Source organism: Budorcas taxicolor, chromosome 5 (genome assembly GCF_023091745.1).
Source record: "Budorcas taxicolor isolate Tak-1 chromosome 5, Takin1.1, whole genome shotgun sequence".
Taxonomy (NCBI): domain Eukaryota; kingdom Metazoa; phylum Chordata; class Mammalia; order Artiodactyla; family Bovidae; genus Budorcas; species Budorcas taxicolor.
Genome location: NC_068914.1, coordinates 46,647,300 through 46,668,578, shown reverse-complemented (window position 1 = coordinate 46,668,578; position 21,279 = coordinate 46,647,300). Strand labels below are relative to the sequence as shown.

Genomic DNA, 21,279 nt, shown 5'->3' with positions numbered 1-21,279 from the left:
GGCTATCTAAAAATAGGTAACTTGGCACTCATGAGTCCTGTTAGTAATGCAATCCTTTAAGCTATATTCTGAAACCATGCAGGGTCCATAAATCATGGCTCTTCTCACATGAAATGAGAAATGCTAAGGTCAACTGAAATTTCTGGAAAGGTGGAAAGGTGGAGCCACCCCAGTTATTTTTCTGCAAGTTGCAATAATTGCAAATGGCTCCGAGGAACAACTCAGCGTCAGCAATTCTCCAGCTCAAACATAAGCTGAATCATCGAAGCTACCTGTGACCAGGTAAACCCCAAAATGCACAGTACTGGGTAAGAGACCCGGAAGAGCTTTTGTCTCTGATCATCCATCTCCTTCCTCTTCTTTACAAGCCTTTGGCTGACTCCTGATGAATCATCTGGCGGGGGGAAAACTAAGACCTCCTAAGAGGTGAGATGCTGGCTTGGAAATCCAATATGTTTATTCCAAGGAAAACCCAGTCCACAATTATGTATGTTTTCAACATCTTTAGAAACATGCGTTCTATCCCTGGGTTGGGAAGATCCCCTGGAGGAGGAAATGGCAGCCCACTCCAATATTCTTGCCTAGAGAATCCTGTGGACAGAGGAGCCCGGTAGGCTACAGTCCAGGGGGCTGCAGAGTCAGAAACAACTGAGCCACTGAGCACAACAGCTTGGAACGCACACTGCATCGCTGAACCTTACTCCCAGGGTGCCTTATCCTTACGACTTGCGGTATTTGGGGCTGTGGGTGGGAGGAAGGAAGGTGGTAAGAAAATGCCCGTCTCTATTTTGATAGGAAGAGGAGCTTAGAGTCATCATAGTTCCATGTTGAATGAAAGCATTCTCTCTCTTTCTCCCTCTGATGGTGCTGAATAGAATATTCACAAGCTCACCCAAATTTAATAAGCCTGCTGGGCTGGGTGATTGCACTTTTCAAATATGCTAGTTCCCATCTGGGGCTATTTTGTTTTAGAATCTCTGTTTAGCTGTGTACTTACACTTTGAGCAAATGAATCACAAAAGGTGCAATTTTGTAAATCAAAAAAATCAAGAAATAGTCTAGCAACTAGAAAAAGCCAGAGAGGGACAAATCCCTGGCAATTGTTTTTCAAGCCTCAACCCAGCCATGTTTATTTCCAGCCATTATATATCCCCCAAGGGTCAGGCTCCAGGCAGGAGGAGAGGAGCTCAGGGCCTGAGAGAGAGTGAAGTCGCTGCTTGGGGCAAGGATGCGGCTCTGCCATGCCAGGGCCAGACAGATGTGTCCCAGGCTCCCAGGAGAGATAGCATGGCCTTGCAGTCAGACAGGGCCGGTCAAAGTCCTGGCTTCATAAAGTCTGAAGTGTATTAAGTACACACAAGAACCGTGCATTTCAAACATCTGAGAATTCTGTAAAGAGAAGAATGACTTTTCAAAATGCCAAGTCCCTTACTTCTGTCACTATTATATTCAACTTATCTCAAGGGAAATGCTACAGCCACTTCCAGACCAAAGAGAAGGAGAAGATGTGCCTTCTTGAGCAAAGAAAGACATTTAGATTCTATAAGAGAGGCACACTTGAAAGTGGTCTTTTTCAGAAACTATTCTGGTCATCTGGGAAACAAACCTAGGATTACAAATATTTGTTTTCATTCTACTTTCCCATTTACTACTCAACTTCAGAGAAATTAAAGCATCAACCATGGGTGCTTATCCAGGTGATACTATCAGCTCTGTCACCTTGAGTATGCTCCCTGATGTCTCTGAGCTTCAGTTTCCTTATCTTCAAAATGAGATCACATACCTATCTCAAAGGCTCATTGAGAGTTTACTGGAAGACCATGAGCAACATGCTTAATTAATACCATGTCCAGAAGATGGCAGGAATTTAACAAAAGGAAGCTAAAACCCTCTGTGCATTACAGCTGAGAAGTCCAACTTTGGTGAACATTTCTATCACCATCAGTTACTCAGAAATGAGTCCAACACAGCCTAGCCCCTATCTGCTCCCTCTGACCTTAGCTGAGACCCACTGGCCTGCAAAGGTATTGCAGAGAGTCAATTTTTCAGACTGAAGAAGCAAGCTGTGTACATGAGTTACAGGACACTATAGGGTACACACACACAGATATACACACACCATACACATTTGCTTTTCAAGCTTCTTTAACCCAGTCTATTATAGGGCCTGAAATTCCCTAATTCATTCATTCTTTAAGGTACTTTGTTCATGTTAAAGCTTAACAGATGATTACATGGAATCAAGGAACCATCAGCTTCTCAGCACATGATAATAATAATCATATCTATCACAGAATCAACCCCAGCTTGTACCAGTCAGCATCTGAGCCCTGAAGCACTGACAATCCTCCCAAACATACAAGGCGGACACTGCGCCCATTTTGAGACATGGGCTCTGAGACTAGGAGACTGGGTCAGTGCTCATGGCCACAGAGCTTGTAAGTGATGGAACGGGAATTCAAACCCAGTTCTGTTTAGCACCGCAGCCTATGCATTCGGTCACATGTTTCGCCACACCATGCTGCCTCTGCTCTCACAACAGTCAGTTCTGCAGATAATGCATTCACACTCCCTGTGCCACAGTTAGGGAGGGTCTGGAAGAGATAAAGGTAAACACTAGTTAAATGTATTTGGTAGCCAACCTCCAAGACAGTAGCCAATGAACCCCACCCCCTGGCACCATGAGTCTGTAGTCCCCTCTCACAGTGTATCACAGTTGGGCTCTGAAGCCAATAGAATGCATTAGGAGTACTGGTGAGTCACTTCCGAGGCTGAGTTATTAAAAGCATGGTAGATTCTGCCTTGGTCTCCTTTGGAAACTTGACTTGGACAAAGCCAGCTACCATATCCGGGGGACTCTCAGGCAGCGCATTGAAGAGGCCCATGTTGCAAGAAACTGTGACCTCCAGCCAACAGCCACGTGAGCAACCATACTGGGAGCAAGGCCTCTCGGCCCTGGTCCAGCCGTCAGGTGACTGCCTCCCTGATCAACTAGAGCATCACGAGACATCCTAATCCAGATCCACCCAACAGAGCTGCTCTTAACCCTTGTTCCACAGAAACTTCGTGAGATAATAACTTTGCTGTTTAAAGCTGCCCAAGTTGGGGGGGTGTTACTCAGCAATGAATAAAACAGTATAAAAATCTGACAGAAGTCAGGGCTTGAAGCAACTGTTGGCCAAGGGGAATGAAGAACGGTGTTCACCAAAGTGTAATAAAAATATTTAGGTCATGAAGGCAGACAAAAGGGAGAGATGGACTGCAGTGAGAAAAATACCGTAACGATATCAGCAAATACTTATATCGCAGTTCCGGTGCAACACGCAGAGTGCTGCTGACGGATTAGCTCATTTCCTCCTTACAGCAATCCCACAGAGCAGGGGTAGAGTTATCTCCATTTCACAGATACAGAAACTGAGGCCCAGAAAACAAACAGTTTGCAGGGGTCACTCAGCTGGTAAGTGGCAAAGCTGGAATTTGCCCAGGCAGTCCAGCTCCAATTCCTACACCCTTAGCCGACCCACACACTGCCTCTCAGATCAACAGAGAAACTGAAGAAAGCAACCAAGGCCCTGCCAGGGGTCAGGGGTCAAAGCGAGCCCCAGAGCTTTCTGGCCTAGACTCTTTCACTGTTGTTTGATAAAGGTAATGGTAAAGTTCAAAGTGCAGCAGTGCTCCATTGATTTCATTTAATCTTTGAAACACTCCTGGGGGAGAGATGGAAGAAATACTATCATCCCCACTTCACAGGTGAGAAAACGGAGGCTGAGTGACGTAAGGGGATCACTTGGACTCCTGTATTTAGAATCAGAGTTTTCTTGGCAAATTATGGAATTTTCAACTTTGAGCAAATTCTGATATGTTGAAACTCTCTTGTTTGCCTTATCTATTGACATTTGCGTTTGCCTGTTTACATTTCCATTTCCATGGGCTTAAAAAAGAGAAAAGAAAATCAAAGAGGAAACAGCCCCATGAGAAGAACATGAAATTCCTCAGTTCAGTTCAGTTCAGTCGCTCAGTCATGTCCGACTCTGAGTTGCAGCACGCCAGGCCTCCCTGTCCATCACCAACTCCTGGAGTTCACCCACACTCACGTCCATCGAGTCCGTGATGCCATCCAGCCATCTCATCCTCTGCCGTCCCCTTCTCCTCCTGCCCCCAACCCCTCCCAGCATCAGAGTCTTTTCCAGTGAGTCAACTCTTCGCATGAGGTGGCCAAAGTACTGGAGTTTCAGCTTCAGCATCATTCCCTCCAAAGAACACCCAGGACTGCCTCCTTCAGAATGGACTGGTTGGATCTCCTTGCAGTCCAAGAGACTCTCAAGAGTCTTCTCCAACACCACAGTTCAAAAGCATCAATTCTTCGACACTCAGCTTTCTTCACAGTCCAACTCTCACATCCATACGTGACTACTGGAAAAACCATAGCCTTGACTAGATGGACTTTTGTTGGCAAAGTAATGTCTCTGCTTTTGAATATGCCATCTAGGTTAGTCATAACTTCCTTCCAGGGAGTAAGCATCTTTTAATTTCATGGCTGCAGTCACCATCTGCAATGATCTTGGAGCCCAGAAATATCATATACCTCCTCAATTTCAACCAGAAGAAAGTACATTCACAACAAAGCACAATCACCATCATATTAAATTAAAGCAAACAGGAGTGGCATGATTAAAGTCAGAGCTCAGGGCCTCTTCTCCAAGAGAATAAGATGGATTTAAAAAAGCACAGCTCCCCCCCACCAAAATTATAATTAAATATACATGCCTATTGTTGAGGAATAATCATTAAAACAGCTCCCAAAGAAAGATGTGTTTATATCTAGTCAATTAAATATATATTACTGCCTTCTCTTCCCCACAGTGTAACAGTCGTAAAGCCTACAGACACGTAGCAGCTAAACACAAGGGTTAAATACGAAGGTGCTGATGACACAGAACTGAAGAGTTTCAGACCTGACAGCCCCAGCTCCACAGTCAAAATTTTCTCTTCCTCCACATACCATCTGCCACACACACCACCCCCCAGCCATGCACTTCCATTTCCTCTGAAGTGCATGTCCATGAATGTGAACATTATCTAAGCAGGAGGTTTCTTTTTCTGTTTATGCCAGGATTTCTTTTATTTGGGTGGAAGAGATCAGGGTTTGGGGGACAGGGTGTCTCACAGATGATTTCAGAAACAGTGTATTCCTTCCCCAGCCACTGCCTTCCATCTCAGGTCGGCTATGGAGAGTGATATTTGCACTGATGAAGGCTTCCTCTGCTGTTACTGGCCAGGCAATCAGGCCCTCCAGACCCTCGCGGCCCACCATTCAGGCATGTCTGCAGCAGGCCTCCAGGTAATCAGTACTGTTTCCCGGCAGCTCTGCCAATCAGAAACCCCCTGAGTGGCCCCTTTGCACAGCTCTCAGCATGCCGCGCGGCCACACTCCCTTTCCGCTTTACGTCTCATGGCAACACAGACTTTGAGCCTGCTGTTTTTCCATCATCGAGTGGAATTTTTTCATTTCTCTCTGCTTGTGTTGATTCTTTCCCCCTGCTTTATCCTTTCAGGACTATCATAGAAAATATGGTATTCAACACGGATTCCCCAGAGGGCTTCTTGGCTGTGGCTTCAATATACCTTATTCTGTATTTCGCTTCTTCTCCTTCTCTTCATCTTTTGACACCTCAGACTCCGTCCTGCCAATTGCTAGGACACCACTAAAATATCTGTGCTCCATCTCCATCTATATTTCTGACCTCCTCAGTGTCTATAAAGCCTGAACGAACTATGGACAGGGAACGGAATTATTTTCCCCATGTTCAAATAGTCCCTAATTTTATTATTACCAAACTATATTTGCAGAAACCTCACTTGCTGAATTTTTTCAGGACCACTCCAATTTCAAATAATCTGGCTCCTCAGGCCAGTGGTTCCAAGCTTTGGTTTGGAAAAATGCAGTCACAGCATGCTGCCAGAAGCCACTCAAGCGAACTTAATTATTGTATTGACATCTTTCCCCTTTGCTCACTTGGAAAGCCAAACTAGAAAATACATATTGCAATTAGAAATTGCATCTTTTTTTTCCGTTAGACCGAAAGGAAACCTTCCTTACCACATGGCACACTGGAGACCATGGCTCAGGCCCACTTGTAAGAACTTGTACCCCAACCCACCAGCACCAGCGCATGAGCTTGCACACCTGCAGGCACCTATCCATCCTCAAAGTCACAGTCAGAGAAGCCACAGGATGACGACAGGAAGGGCATGAGGGACGATCCTCTTCTCTCCACCTCCCTCAAGTCCGAGGCTTGTGCTTCCCACCACTCCCAGCAGGCACTCCCCTCATGCTATCCACTTACAAGAAGCACCTGAGGCAATGGGTGATCTTTCTCAGCATCTTGGCAGCTTCCCACACATACCCAAATGGGAATATGACTGTTTTCTATGAAATTTCTCCATAAAGAGGGAGGCTGTTCAGCATGAAGAGTTATCAGTCTAGGAGCAGCCTTTTAAATGAGAGACTGGAGAGATTTTCTTTGAAGCATTGCTTCTCAGGATGTTCAAGCTATAGTATTTCCTAAGATGGTGCATAAATGGTGCTATTAAGATAGCTAAAGAATGGAAGCAGAAGCCAGCCTGAGGAAAGGGAGGGGGTGGATGTAAAAGAAGTAACTGACACCGATGATCACAAACCGCATGCCACCTTCGTGCTCAACACAGCGTACACACTCTCTCGTAGCCCTCACAGCCCCGATTCGGGGCCTCCTGTCAGACACACTTGCCAGAAGGAGGGCCTGAGGCGCTCACCATCTAGGGAGCAGAGAGACTAGAACTCCAGCTCCACCTTGTCTGACTCCAAAACTCCAGCTTTGAACCACTTTCTTATTCTTTGTGGTCAGCACTGTCCAGGGGGAGAGGGTTACAAGGCCCCTGGGTTCCAAACTCTCTCATCCAAACACCCTTTGCTTTGATGCTGTATCCACTGACTAGTGTAATCTGACCTCCCTGGCATCAGGACCGCAGGAAGAGTGGTTTCTGTCTAGGTAATGATGAAGAGGCAGTGCCCTGCCTATCTCAGCCTCCTGAACATTCGGTCGCTAGGAGTCGGTCCCCTCCAAACGGGAACCAGATCCTGAACTGCTCCACCTGCATGCAGCCCCCCTTTGTATAAAACCTCCACCATGTCCAACCTCCAGTTTTTATTTTCATTTTCTGGAGACACCAGGCCTCAGTTTCACACTTTAGCTAATGGGAAATGGTAACTCCAAGCTCTTGTTAACACTTTGAGGGCCTCACCCTTCATCATTATACCTATATGCTCTTTTCCACTCCTCTCCAGACAAATATGCTTTCTTTAAAACCATATAACTACCCATCATCAGTGCTCCTTGAAACGGGTGGACTCATGTATACCAGTTTCTACTAGTGTCACTACATTATAAGCCTGTCTTGGTCCAATTTCTGGGCTCCACAAGAAGAAACAATATTTGAGGTAGTCCCTTGATCATAACTACAGGCTTCCTGGGTGGCTCAGTGGTAAAGAATCCACCTGCCAATGCAGGAGACGCAGCAGGAGCTGTGGGTTCAATCCCTGGGTTGAGAACATCCCGTGGAGAAGGAAATGGTAACCCACTCCAGAGACAGAAGAGCCTGGTGGGCTGCAACCCATGGCGCCACAAAGAGTCAGACATGACTCAGTACGCACACACGCACTTGATCCCTATGCTGGCAAAATCCTTTATATATATATATATATATACACACACACATACATACATACATATTGTTCTTATATATATAATACATTCCATAGAGCATCTGTGTATTAAATACATTTTTGTCTATCTGCTTTATCTAAAGAAAAAGGCTCTGCCAAGAACTGAGCTTTTACCATGTCCTGGGCAGCTCATGCCCAAAGGCCTGTCCTGCCTACCCTCTGTCTATGCAGACATGATCAGATTTCACAGGGAGGGTCTGTGAAGCAAGGGGGCCGATATTAAGGTCACGGCCATCTACCGGGGCCTGATGTGAAAAGGTGCACGTGGCCCGTCAGTCCTCACTGGGCACCCTACCTGGGCACACTGGGAGACGGAGCTTCCAGTGACGGCGCTGAGGGTGCAAGGGCCGTGGGGCCAGGCCCGGGCCGGGGTAAGCCGTGAGCACGCTGCCGCTGCGAGGCAACAGAAAGTCACCGTTGTCTAAAGAGGGTCAAGACCTGCTTGGAACAGAGGAGTCAGGACGAGAGGAGACACACAAGGAAAAGTGTGCCGAAGAGTCCCTGTTTCTCATGCTTATAAGAAAGAGTGAGGGGTGCCAGCGCTTGGGAGGAGGGAGGAAAGAGCATCCAAAGCATCAGAGGAAGTCAGAAACGAGCACAGGACCACCAGCCAGAGGTGAGGGGGGATCGGCTCACTTCGCTCTAAGGACCTGTGTGTCAGATTCTTTAAATAAAAAAAAGGAAACGCAGGTACCCTCTAGAACACACATAACGTCAACACAACAGTCAAGCCTCTCACCAGTCTCAATGACAGGAAGAAAGACACTGTCCTACCAGGTATGGATTTACAGCGTGTTCTCTTCAGAAGATTCATGCAGCTGATCGAGCACCAGAGGAAAGCAGTGACAGCGCTGTGATGGCCTGTGCGTGATTTGCATTAGTGTGAGCAGAAGAAAGAGAGGCCTGACGTCCGCTCCATCTTTCCAGGCGTGGCCTGCGGCCACTGCCACTCACCGTTGCCAGTCACAAACCTCCTGCCTCTGCCACCTGGCCCAGTCCCAAGGCTCTCCAGTTTCACCTCAAACCTAATCCCCGACTGGGGAAGAAACTCTTCCAGTCTAGGGAGTTCCCTGGTGCTCCAGTGACTAAGACTGTGTGATCCCACAGCAGAGAGCCTGGGTTTGACCCCTGGTCAGGGAAGTAGATCCCACATACCACAACTAAAGAGCCCCGGTCCGCACACCACTGTGAAGAAGGAAGATCCTGAGTGCCGCAGCTAGGACCTCATGCAGCCAAATAATAAATAATTTTTTTTAACCCTCCAGTTTATAGGAAGTTTCCTTTTCCTACAAAACAACCACATCTCTCCTCTGATGGCTGCTTACATGAGCCTTTTCATCATTCTTGTAGGATCCTCTTTCACTGGGGGAGCTGAATATGGAAGGGAGTAACTAAAAAGTCAAGTCAAGAGTAAAATTAGAACACATTTCCCAGGCCCTGCAGAATGTACAGAAATGGCTCCTTGCCTTAGTTGAGCTCTGAGTACCATGGTGAAAATGTAGCACTCAGCATTTGGCCCACAGCACACATTATTTTGCAATTATACCCGCATGTCAAACATCCGTGTTGGCATTTAAAGCCTACAGAGTTGGTGAGTGTATAAAATGGTTGATGTCCGCTTTCTGCAAAAGTTAAAACGGACAAGAAGACAAATCTGTTTAGCCCAGCATGTGTTTTACCTAACCCGCCAGCAACAAGTCACAGGAAAGAGCCACACAGGTACTTACTATTTGTAACCCATGGCCACATCCACAAAATACTTCCTTCTCTGTCGATAGACATTGTCTTTAAATCCCTTAAACAGAAAAGAGATGAGGTTATTTAACAGACTGCCAAAAAAGTTAGTTGCAGAAGGCCTAAAAGAAAATTGCTGTGATGTTTATTGAATGTCCAATTCAAACGTAATTTTTCCCCTTGGATGACCACCTTAATGACGCAGGCAGAAGCAAACTGTACTTACAGTAAAACCTCATTAAATTTGGGCTATACTAATTTGGGATGCATGGGAATTCAGACTAAAGTTAACCTTGCCGTAAGTAGGCAGAATGGCTTAGTTAAGCAAATTGATATCGTGAACAATATCCTTTGGTTTTTAAGTATCATTTACATGTAACTGATCTTAATTACAAATTAATCTTATCTGTTCAATAAAACAGATCCCTTTAACATGGCTATTCAGTGAGTTAACCTAAATTTAATTGCTTTGTGCAAATAACCAGTAAATGTTCATGCATTAAAATTCTATCACTCAGAATAATCATCAAAATCCCAAATTAGGATGAATTAAAGAGGTTTTGCTGTATGTTATGAGTATAGCCACATAATGCAAAATCGATTACAAGGGATCCAGACACAGGATAGCAAGCTAGCTCCATTTCCTTCTGAGTCCCTATAATTCTGACCAGTTTTCAGCCATGTTGAAGATTTTACCCATCATCACGCTCTTGGGAAATTAACCATCCTGTCTGTCATTCTCCTATGAAGGGGAATCCTTCTAAGAGAACTCCCTGGTTTACTCAAGAGTCTCTCCTCTTGTCAACAGACTTTCAATTTCCCTTTCTTTCAGGTACTTTCAGACAATCGGTTCTTCCCAGGGGTGTTTCTTCAAACAGCTGGAAGCCCAGATGGTATGGTTTCAGTTTAACTTCTTACCTCTGCAACCCCTGGAACCCTGAAGGAAGCCCAAGACGCGAGGGCCCCCCTGGGAAAGAAGGTCGGGCAAGAGGACAGGCTGCCGGGACCACAGCTCCGGGAGGAGAACCGGGACAGGCCCGCAAAGGCCTGAGCCCCCTCTGCCCAATCGGCATCCACTCAGACACGTTCAAGGGGAACCTTAGCTCGTTTTGCTCTCTCTTCCGGCTGAAGGAGAACTGGCCTTGAGGTCAGAAATCTTCACAGGACTGAATGTCGAACGGAAACAAAGAAGGTCTACTGCCAAGAGCTTTTGTCTCAGCAATGACAAAAGGTCAGTAACAGAGGGAGACAGTGAGTGCCCTGAGGTCACCTGAAGGCCCTGCAGAAGGGAAGTGCACCCACCCTCAAGGCTAGCGCTCTCTTTTTCGCTGTGAATTGGAGGTCTTTAAACTGGAGTTCAAAAGCAGGCTGAAGGAGCCTTCAAATGTCTATATACAAAATTTGTGATTACAGTTACAAAATTTGTGACCACCTTTACAAATGGGTCTGTGACCTAAGAAAAAGGTCTTATGCCACAGAGGTAGAAAGTGCTAGAAAGCGCGGATTTCAACACTCACTAGTCACCCGCAGCAACCTGGGATGGTGAAACTGAAGAATTCCAAGCACCCTTAATACTCAAAGAGAAAGCAGGCCGCGACGAAAGGAAAAGAGTTATGTGAAAATCTGAGCATCTGTTCCCTGATTCCTGCCAAACCAGACACCATGGTAACAGCATCGCAATCTGCTGGGCTTCCCAAAGAATCTTGACTATCTGCTTGGCAAACACCTACACCTTTTCCAGGCACAGAAGGGAGTGATTTACTACTCATCATGGCTCATCAGCCTAGCGTGGTGGTAATTACACAAGTGTTATGGGCGAACCAGAAATTTCAGCATTGAAATGTGCATGGACTGGCAAAATAGAACAGAGATGCTAGCTACACTAGCGATTACAGAGATACAGAATTCCTTGGCCATCCTTTCCAAATTGATGCCAGGGATAAGGTTACCAGATAAAATATAAGACACTCAGGCAATATTTGGGACATTACTTATACTAAAAAATGTTATTGTTTATATGAAATTGCTAGGTAGGTAAAATAGGGAAAAGGAGTCCAGAATGGCGGTGGCTAAAAGACAAGGAAGGGAAAAGCCCACGAAAATAGAACAAAAGAAGGTCCAAGGACCAGAGTGAGGGCCTCAGGTAAAACAAACAACACTCCTGGCTGGCCCAATATACACAGGACAGGCCCAGGGAGAGAGAAACAGATAAACAGAGGAGCCAGAGCCAGCTCTCTCTCTCTCTCTCCCGCACGCCGGGGCACTCTTCTTCTCGTGTCTTTGGATCGATGTGCCCTCACGCCTCGAAGATGGGTTTTCCTGCTATCTTCTAAATAAAATAGAGCTGTAACACTGAGCTGTAACACTGATTTGTCTAAGAGCTATAACATGGTCCATTCGAGACCTGAGAGCTATAACACTGTCTATCCAAGACCTGAGAGCTGTGACACGCCGAGGGGGCTTTAATGTCCGTCACTCCAAATCTTTGTTGTGACGAGACAAAGAACCGAGGAACATACACTCACGTGACAAAATGAAAATTTAACTGGACATCCTATACTTGTATTTGCTAAATCTGGCAACATAAGCACTTAGAGAGTATCTGCTAGACATGACCCTTCCTCTCTCAATTTAAATCAAGGGGAACTGAAGACCCAACCAGCACCCAAAAGTGCTCAGCTGAATGTACACTGGCAAGCAGAGCTATCCCAAATTGGTCCACCCTGGCAGAATACTGGAATCAATTGCCAAGGCTTAAATAACACTCCAAACCTGGACACATTCCCAGAGGTTTTGATGTAAGCACACTGAGATGTGATGCTGGCATTAGTATATTTTTCTAATTTCCCAGAAATTATCTAAACAGAAAGCTTGAGAATCGCTGAGTTAGGACACCAGTTCTCAAACTGTAGAGCTCACTGGACTCTCTGGGAAATCCACTTAAAGGCAGATTCCAGGGCCCATCCCTGGAAGCTCTGATTCAGTAGGCTTCAGATGAGCCCCCAGGTACTGCATGGTTAATGAAAGACTTATGCAGGGGACCTTGAATCCCACTGTGAAAGACCCTCACAGGCTAGATCCTTGCTATTCAAAGTGTGGTTCCCAGACCTCCAGTGTATGCCTCAACTGGGAGCTCCCTAGAAAGGCAGAATCTCAAGACCTCCACCTGCATTTTGAAAAGATCTATGTGATGTGTATGTCCTTAAATGTTTGAGATGGACTCACCTACATATTTAACCCTTTCTTGAGAACCTCAGCAGCATGACTTATATTCCAAGCCCCTTGTGAGCCATCTCAGCACAAGAACGTGATCCTAACATAATAATCCCTGCCTTGGGACTGAAATTCTTCCCAGGCACAAAAATTCCTTAGAAACTTTTATCTATCTTCATCAAATAATAATTTTAAAAACACCAACTTACCAATATTAAATTTTGCATAATGAAAATTTGGTGTGCTTATGTAAAAGAAATATATGTGGTAAAAACTGATTCAGGTAGGAGATTGCTAAGTACTTGCAATTATTTCAAGTGGCTGCATAGACAATAAGAGAAAGTATCTTAAGATGGGTGCAGTTAGGAATGATGGAACAAAATTAAGCATATAAAAATTTATGCTGGGTATTAGAATAAATTTTTTCACAGCAAGGTCAGTGGTTCCTGTGGTTGTTCTGACCCCCTTTCTCTAGCTTGAGTAATTTCCAAACTAGACTAAGGGGAGCATTTGGAAATAAGAGGTTAGCAAAAAAAAAAACCCTTTACTGTCCAGGCATTGATCTGCATGATTTAATACAGCATTTCCTTTCCCGGAATTAAGCATTTACTCTTGCCAAAATGCTTTCCAGTTGTTTTATTAACTAGGCCTTTCAAACACCCCTTTGAGCTCAATAAGCATTTTATGTCCACTTTTTATGTAAGGAATTTGAGTTGCAGAAGTAGAGGGACTCGCCCAAGGTCATCCTGCAAATTAACAGCTGGTGTCTGAGCCGTCCTGTTACTGCTAAGATCTTAAATCAGGCTTCTGTGCTAATTCTGACTCCTCTGAAGTGGAAGGGGAAGATAAACAAATGGATGATTGTTAAAGACACTTTTGGGTATTTCTCTAAAGTTCAGGAGCCTTTCATGTGAACTACTATGAATTATTCTGAATTTTTAAGCTATACTGGCAAATGTAACAGAATGTGTCTTTGAGCAAACTCAGTTTTTTGAATCATGGAATTAAATTAGGTTTGTTTGACCACTAAATGGCATGCTATGAATTGGTTTGAATTTGTATTTTATGCCAAAAGACTGGTTTGACTGAATAGCTCGCTCTTGCTGGAGTTGTCCTGGTTTCCTTTAAAGCAAGGGTTCTCACACTTGAGTGTGGGCTTAGTGAGACAAGCTCCTGGGTGATACCGAGGCAGCTGGTCCCAGGACCACACTTAGAGAACCACTGCGCAATCCGTCAGATTTGCAGACTTCCCCCATTTAAATAAAATGGATATCTGTAAACCATTACCCTCAGTCCACAAAAGGCTCCTATAAGCATGACCAATCTGCTCGGCCTTCACCCTTTAACCCACCACTTTTAGACACAGGGCACTGGGGGGAAATTGTTTGTAATGAAGGAGTACATTGCTTGCTTCTCCCAGACTACTAACTGTACTTCATTCTGACCATAAAGAAGTTTCAGGCCTCTTGCGTTAAATAAAAACTGATGTAAAGGGGAAGAGAGGGAATAATGGGAAATGCTTACTACATATCATATTTCTTTAAAGGTGGTCATTTTTACAGCTGTAGAGCTGAGATGGCGGTAAATAGATTCAGGAAGGAGAGATGCATCTTCCATTATAGTCTGATTCTATCACCTTCTGCCTTTCCATTGAGACTGAAGTCCACCACATTGCTCTGCTCCTAACTATTTCCAGTCGAGGAAAATAACAAGGAAAATTTTACTCTCTCACTGAGTCCCATAACACCAAGTCCTCCCTAGTTTCCCAAAGAAGTGATCAATTTCAGTTTCTCCTTTCTTCCCAGGGCCACCATCTGCAAGTATATTTCAGGCTGTCTAATTCTACAGAAATGTTCGCCAAGGTTTATACTCTCCTCCTCTTTTATCCAACCTTTTAAAAATAAAAGCAAGGTGGAACTACCATCCTTCTACCCTGCTTCCAGCCAACGTACACATACAGAGAAGCTTTATCATTTAAGAGCCTGCTCTCAGTTACAGGGAATAAATAATAAATTGCTCTATGATAAAGCATCATGGCACAGAATATGGCACACTGCCGTATGCTGGAAGAGGACATGTGGGATGGATTTGACTGGGCACTTACTGGGTGGTCGGCATCCAGCTCCGAACCATACATGAGAACTCGGTGAGAACACCTGTCTAACTCCGAGATCTTCCGGGGAAACCAGGGCACATCCTCCAACTCTGTTGGAAACACAGTGCAGGTTCAAAAATATTAGCTTCCCCTTTGGCACACGTGTCAGCTTGCAAAATCACCCAACAGACCAAAGCTGGCCTTGCCTTCTTCCTCCGTCCAAATGTTCTCTGGCGGATTCAGCGTCACAATCGTGGTCTGAAATTTCAGTGACTGAATGAGCTCATTGAATTCCGTTTTGCCACAGTCACAGTCCACAAAGATTTCAACTTCCGAACTTCGCCGCCGGGATTTCCGGGACTCAATATGAATCATGTTGACGTGTTTTTCCTGTCAAAGTATAAACAACATGTCTAAATCACCTTCAGGGCACAACAAAAGAGATGCCACGGATTGTCCTTGTTTAACATGTAAGCAGAAAGGTGCCAAGTGCCCACAAAAGGGGAGAAGACAATTATCTCACTCTTTGGTTGATGAAAACATGGAAATGTTTTCCAACCATTGGAAATACTGTTCTATGAATAAGAACAGTAACTGTGTGTAGGTTTTCCTGTCTCTTTTTCAACAAGGAGGGACATTATGGTATATACAGGGCCCCATACAGTGTATAATAATGTTCTCTTTCAGCAACCTCCAGGCTAACTAACTTCATCCAAGAATGTGTTGCTGCAACAATCATGATGGATTTCATGAGTAAAATCTCCTTACAATAAGATGTTCAAAGCAGGGCTGCAATTTCATACTTAAGTCTCAGGTTTAAATTTCCCCAGTGATGTAGTCTTCCTTTGTCCTCAGTTAACTGAAGACTAAGTTCTCTCCATCCTAACAACCCCCAGACAAGCAGATCCCTCCCCATCAGTCCACTATCCTCTGATTATCAGCATAGCTCCTAGTATAGTCCGGGAGGACTCAGGCCTCTCAGCACAGCAGCAGGACAGGCAGTTTCCAGCGCCAGACCAGGATGAAATCATAGCATCCTTCTCTGTATAAAGAAACTCATCCTGTGACCAGGCTGCTAACTGCTCTACTTATGTTTTTAATAAGTTTTGCAATAATGCCATATTTTCTAAATTGGGAGGTAATAAAGGTAAGATTAACATTAGGTTCAAAGTTCAAGCGTCTTCACACAACTGGGTCACTGCGTGGACTGTGGTTGAAGCAGAGTGGATATTTTTAGACAAGAAAACTGGGGTCCAGATGCGTTAAGTGATGTAACTAAGACCCCAGCACCAGCTGATGGCCAAGTAAAAACTCAGAGCTAAGGACCTTGTCTCCAGGGGTTTTTCCACTGCACCCGGCTTGGAATTGAATTGGCCTGCCTTTGGGCACTGTATGGAGACAGCACTGGATGATATCATTATGTATAAAATATTTCCCCAAACTTCCATTACCACTCTTTATGGTACCTGATCCTTTCTTCAAGGTCAGAAGGGAACAAGGAAATATTTGCCAAATCAGGCTGCTAATTCCCCCTCTATGGTCATCAAAGAGGCATCACAATAATGCCTAATGTCTGCACACTTTACAAAGCACTTACACTCCTGTTATTTCAGCAGAACAACCTTGTTAGATAGGAATTATTACTGCTATTTTACAAATGAAGCTATTGAATCTAGGAAGCAGCTAGGGATTAGCTGAGCCAAGAGAACACAGGTCTGAAACCTCTGCCTGCAATTCAGTCTCTCCGTGGCACCAGCAGCCCAAGGCACCAAATGGTGCTAGGCCCCCCTGTTACAGCTCTAACCATGGCCAGCGCCCCCAGACAAAACCCACTGGTAAAAGGCATGTCCTGAAGGAGAGGGAAACTATCAAGTGTACCCTGGCAAGAAGTCAAGACTTTTTCTGAGTTTTTATAACCATCCCCTCAACTATGCTCTTTCTTGAGGTTTCAACCCACCCATTTGGATGACTATATTTCTATAAGAGAAAGCTAGCCTAAGCTCCCAGGCTTCCCAGGTGGCGCTAGTGGTAAAGAACCCACCTGCCAATGCAGGAGATGTAAGAGAAGTGGGTTCAATCCCTGGGTTGGGAGGATTCCCCTGGAGGAGGGCATGGAAACCGACTCCAGTATTCTTGCCTGGAGAATCCCATGGTCAGAGGAGCCTGGTGGGCTACAGTCCATAGGGTTGCAAAGAGTTGGACACAACTGAGGCGACTTAGCACACACACAGTCCTAGGTCCTATATAAGGAGAATGACGCATCTTTACAAAAGACACGTTAGGTTCTTGAAACATGAGGCTTAGGGGAATCACAAGTGCCTATACTAACATACGGGGAAGGCAATGGCACCCCACTCCAGTCCTCTTGCCTGGAGAACCCTAGGGACGGCAGAGCCTGGTGGGCTGCAGTCCATGGGGGCGCTAAGAGTCAGACATGACTGAGCGGCTTCACTTTCACTTTTCACTTTCATGCATTGGAGAGGAAATGGCAACCCACTCCAGTGTTCTTGCCTGGAGGATCCCAGGGACGGGGGAGCCTGGTGAGCTGCCATCTATGGGGTCGCACAGAGTCGGACACGACTGAAGCGACTCAGCAGCAGCAGCAGCATACTAACATATCGCATTTTATGCCATCAGTGTGCTCTGGGACATATGCATGATTCAAATGTGAACACACTGAATCAGGCTGCAAGCTCTTAATATTTAAAGATACCTTCTTTGGCTTCTTTTGTGTTTGCCTTTCCAGGTGTGAGGCTCATACTTTTAAAGTACCGACTTCCTCACCTGACAACAGTATGCAGAATTACTCATCGGCTGACTCTGAGTTAATAGACCATGATTTCCACGAATGTTTATTTTATTGTTTGACAGACCAACCCCTCTTATAGAGCTTCATGAAGTTTGGTCTCTTTGAAGCTTTCAACATATTATCTAGAAATGGATTCAGTGATACTTCATAACAGATGACAGGTTTGTAAACAGCACACAGACACTGTTAAAGTTAGATAATGATATTTCACATTCACCTGGAAGAGCTTCAGCGCTTTGACCAATCCACCAACTTCATTTTTCAAGGAGAATACAACTGCCGTCTTGCCACTCTCGGTAGCAGTGTCATTTTTGCTGCTTCCCTTGTTGCCTTTTTTATCATCATTTTTGCCAGAGTTAGTTTTATTTAGCTTCAAGAAGGTAGAAACACACACCAAAGTATTAGTTAGGATTCCAGAATTTTCTGTAACCAGATTCTTTTTCAGATATTCCATTCATATGCTGGAATCCTTAGCAAGCATACAAACTCAAGGAGAAGTTGCCAAGTCACTTATAACTGTCGATCGTAAGTACTGGTCTAATTTACTCATGGGTACTATTTTGCAGTGCTCAAATATATCATCCAATGGTTGAAATTAAAGGGAAATCATATTTGCTTTATTTTAATAGCAACAAAAATCTAACCATCATAAAGTCTCTTGTGTGAATAACTCCTTTCTTTCTAATAGATTTTATAGCATGAAGTTTGATCTGTTAGCCTAGTTGAATTATATCAAAGCTATATTAATTACTAAACATAAAATTAAGCTATATTACTAAATATATTTTTCACATTAATTTTTTTCAATTAATCTTAAAAACAAAATATTAATTTTGTTCTGAAATATGTCAGAACAAGAACCGAAACTGATCACCTTACATTCTGCAATTAGATCCACATGGTCAATGTGAGTCTATCTGCAAAAGTTCAGCACAAAGGAGTGTATTCAATGAAGACTGCCTGTATCAGCAGATGATATCTGAAAAGTGGCCATAAAAATTCAGCTACATGAAAAAACTGAAGAAGAGAAAGAAAGATGAAGGAGGGGAGGGAGGGAGAGAGAGAGAAAGGAAGGCAGGAAGGAAGAGGAGGCTAAAAAGAAATCAAGAAACAAAGAGGCTAGCTCACCATTAGGAGCCAAGAGAAGAATCTGAGAAATCAAAAAATATTAGCACTTCATTGGCCAACCAAGATACCATAATAATAACACAACTAGGTAATGACTACTAGTCCTATTGGCTAAAGACAAAAACGACAGATTCCAGAAACTTGGATCACATTGTCAGAAATACACAATTATAAAGCTGGAAATTTATTCAGCAGAATGCAAACTGCAGTGTACCTTTCCATGTTCTTTATATACAGATGAAGAATTGGGCAAATAGAACTTTCTCCCTGGCAGACAGTGATATCGTACAGTCATACCAATCTATAACTTGCTCATGAAACTGAGAAATGCACATTTGATACGGAACCCAGTGAACAGTTGTTATTTTCTTCCTCTGATTTCTCTACTGGCTTTATTTTCACATGTTACTATTGCCTCACTCACTAGATATATATATCACAGAAATAAATATTTTATAATTTATGACTTGAGGGACAAAAGAAGTTTATGCAGGCATTGGCATTTGACAGTATGTTCCATCATTAAAGGCTCAAATGTTGTAGTGCTCTCAACATCTGCCACAGATCTTATATATTTAAGTATTATTTTCTATATGAAAGAGTGATTATACATTAACCATAACTCTGAGTTTTCCTTGTTTTCCTCCCAGAAGGTCACTATGGCTTCAGAATTCTTCATTGTAATATCTCATTCAAATATTCATTTCTAACATTTAAATGTTAGAAAACTTATTTATGTTTTAGACTCATTTTTGCAAATTGATTTAAACAGTTCTTCAAAACTTGCCCTGATTACTTTTCAACATTTTTAGGAGTAATAATATACTAGTACAATACAACCCTCTGGCACACAGTCAGAGCTACAATACTGAAACAGATTTTTCTATGATACACACTGAACTGTAATTGGCTGATTAACTCTGGTAGTATGGTAATGAAATATCATTTAATATTTTTAATAACTAGAAATCTGAATACATTTTTCATGCACTGTCTTCTTTATTAAATCCTATGATTATTACCCCATATCAGGATCTAAATCCTGCAAAATGTTACTTTTTTATTTTGTTACTGTTTTTTTAATAAAACTGCCTTAAATATTGAAACAACTGGTATATTGCTTTCATTACCCCATCAATTAAACTGAAAAATAATAGAGTAATGAGGAACACAGGAAAACTTTTGAAAGGAATCTGATCTTTCTCTTATTCCAATAAACAGCACCTATAGACAAAAACAGAAAATATTACTTTGTGTTTAAAGACCAGGTTTTGTAGATGGAAGAGGGTACAGAAGACACAATAATCTTGCAGGAACCATAAAAATCCATTTAATTTCTTCTCTGTGTTCCAACTCATAATAAGCGGTCCTTTCAGAAATTCTGCACACTTATTTTGGTTGTTGATATAAGACATTGTTTCATAGAACTTCTCATTCTTAATGTTCGGGAACTTCTTTACTTTCAACTCAAAAACTTTAAGGGAAGAAAGTTTTGCCCCATAGAAATCAGGACATCTGCTTTACTTTACGGAGAGAGAAGGAAAGATGGAGAGAGGCAGGAGGGAGGCAGGTTAGACAGATGATAGAGGAAGGAATTAAGGGTGTGTGTTTAGAGTACGTGTCCCAGTGGCAAGAATAAGACTATCCCAAGCCTGGAAAACACTCCTCTAGAGAGTGCCAGCTGCTCAGTACTCACTGTTAAGCTGGAGAGCAGCTGATGCTCTTCGGGCACTGCTGAATCCAGGGAAAGCCCTCTCCTTGCCCAGTATTTACTGGAAAACATCATCATTGCTGGCTGCATGGGTCCCGATGTAATTTGCTTCCTCTGCAGCAGAGGGGCTAGCAGGGCAGCCGCCGCGGCGAGGTGAGAGGGGCTGGCAGGCAGCGGACCTCTTGGGGCGCTGACCAGAACCCTGCTGCTGAAGAAAATGTGACGCGAATCTTCCCCTTCCAGGCCCCTTTATATGAGTGACTGGGGACTGATGGAAGGCTGATTAGAAAGAAACTCATTTCTGGCTGCCGATGGCCACAGTCAGATTACAAACCTGAAGCCTGGGGTTATCTGTGTTCCCCTGCTATTTGTTTCATAGGTCGAGTAGCTGCTTGGGCATGTGTGGTGGAGAACAATACATAATGGAGTGTTATTTGTAAAAGAAAACATCTCTCCCCTGACCTTAGCTCTCATCTCTCAAACCTGCTACTGGCAAGTTTCAATGTTTTCCAAAAGAAGGAAAATAATTCGAGAAAAATCAGTATTGCAGAGTCCCTAAGCCATTTTGCTTTATGTTAATAAATTTTTTCTGATCTGATGTGTTATGACTGTGTGAGTGGAATTGTGTGTGTGATGGCGTTCATAAACTGCACTGCTTCCCGGCGTGTGATACCACTATGCAGTGATGTTTAAACAATTGTAAAGGAAATGTGAGGCTGTGATTTAGCCACATATATGCATAGTTGGAAAAGACTCTGATGCTGGGAGGGATTGGGGGCAGGAGGAGAAGGGGACGACAGAGGATGAGATGGTGGGATGGCATC

At 43.8% G+C, this 21,279-nt stretch overlaps 1 protein-coding gene across 1 annotated transcript in view; it reads right to left on the bottom strand.

Moving 5' to 3' along the window:
- The window catches only part of TPH2 (tryptophan hydroxylase 2), a 99,632-nt gene extending 79,087 nt beyond the window's left edge, over nucleotides 1-20,545 (bottom strand). Inside the window, exons 1-5 of the mRNA XM_052640439.1 lie at nucleotides 20,441-20,545; nucleotides 17,834-17,986; nucleotides 15,014-15,197; nucleotides 14,817-14,917; nucleotides 9,493-9,560 (exon numbers count right to left, since the gene is read on the bottom strand). Coding sequence (XP_052496399.1) covers nucleotides 9,493-9,560; nucleotides 14,817-14,917; nucleotides 15,014-15,197; nucleotides 17,834-17,986; nucleotides 20,441-20,545 — 611 coding nt within the window. The remainder of the gene's footprint in view (nucleotides 1-9,492; nucleotides 9,561-14,816; nucleotides 14,918-15,013; nucleotides 15,198-17,833; nucleotides 17,987-20,440) is intronic.
- Between the last annotated feature and the right edge of the window lie 734 nt (nucleotides 20,546-21,279).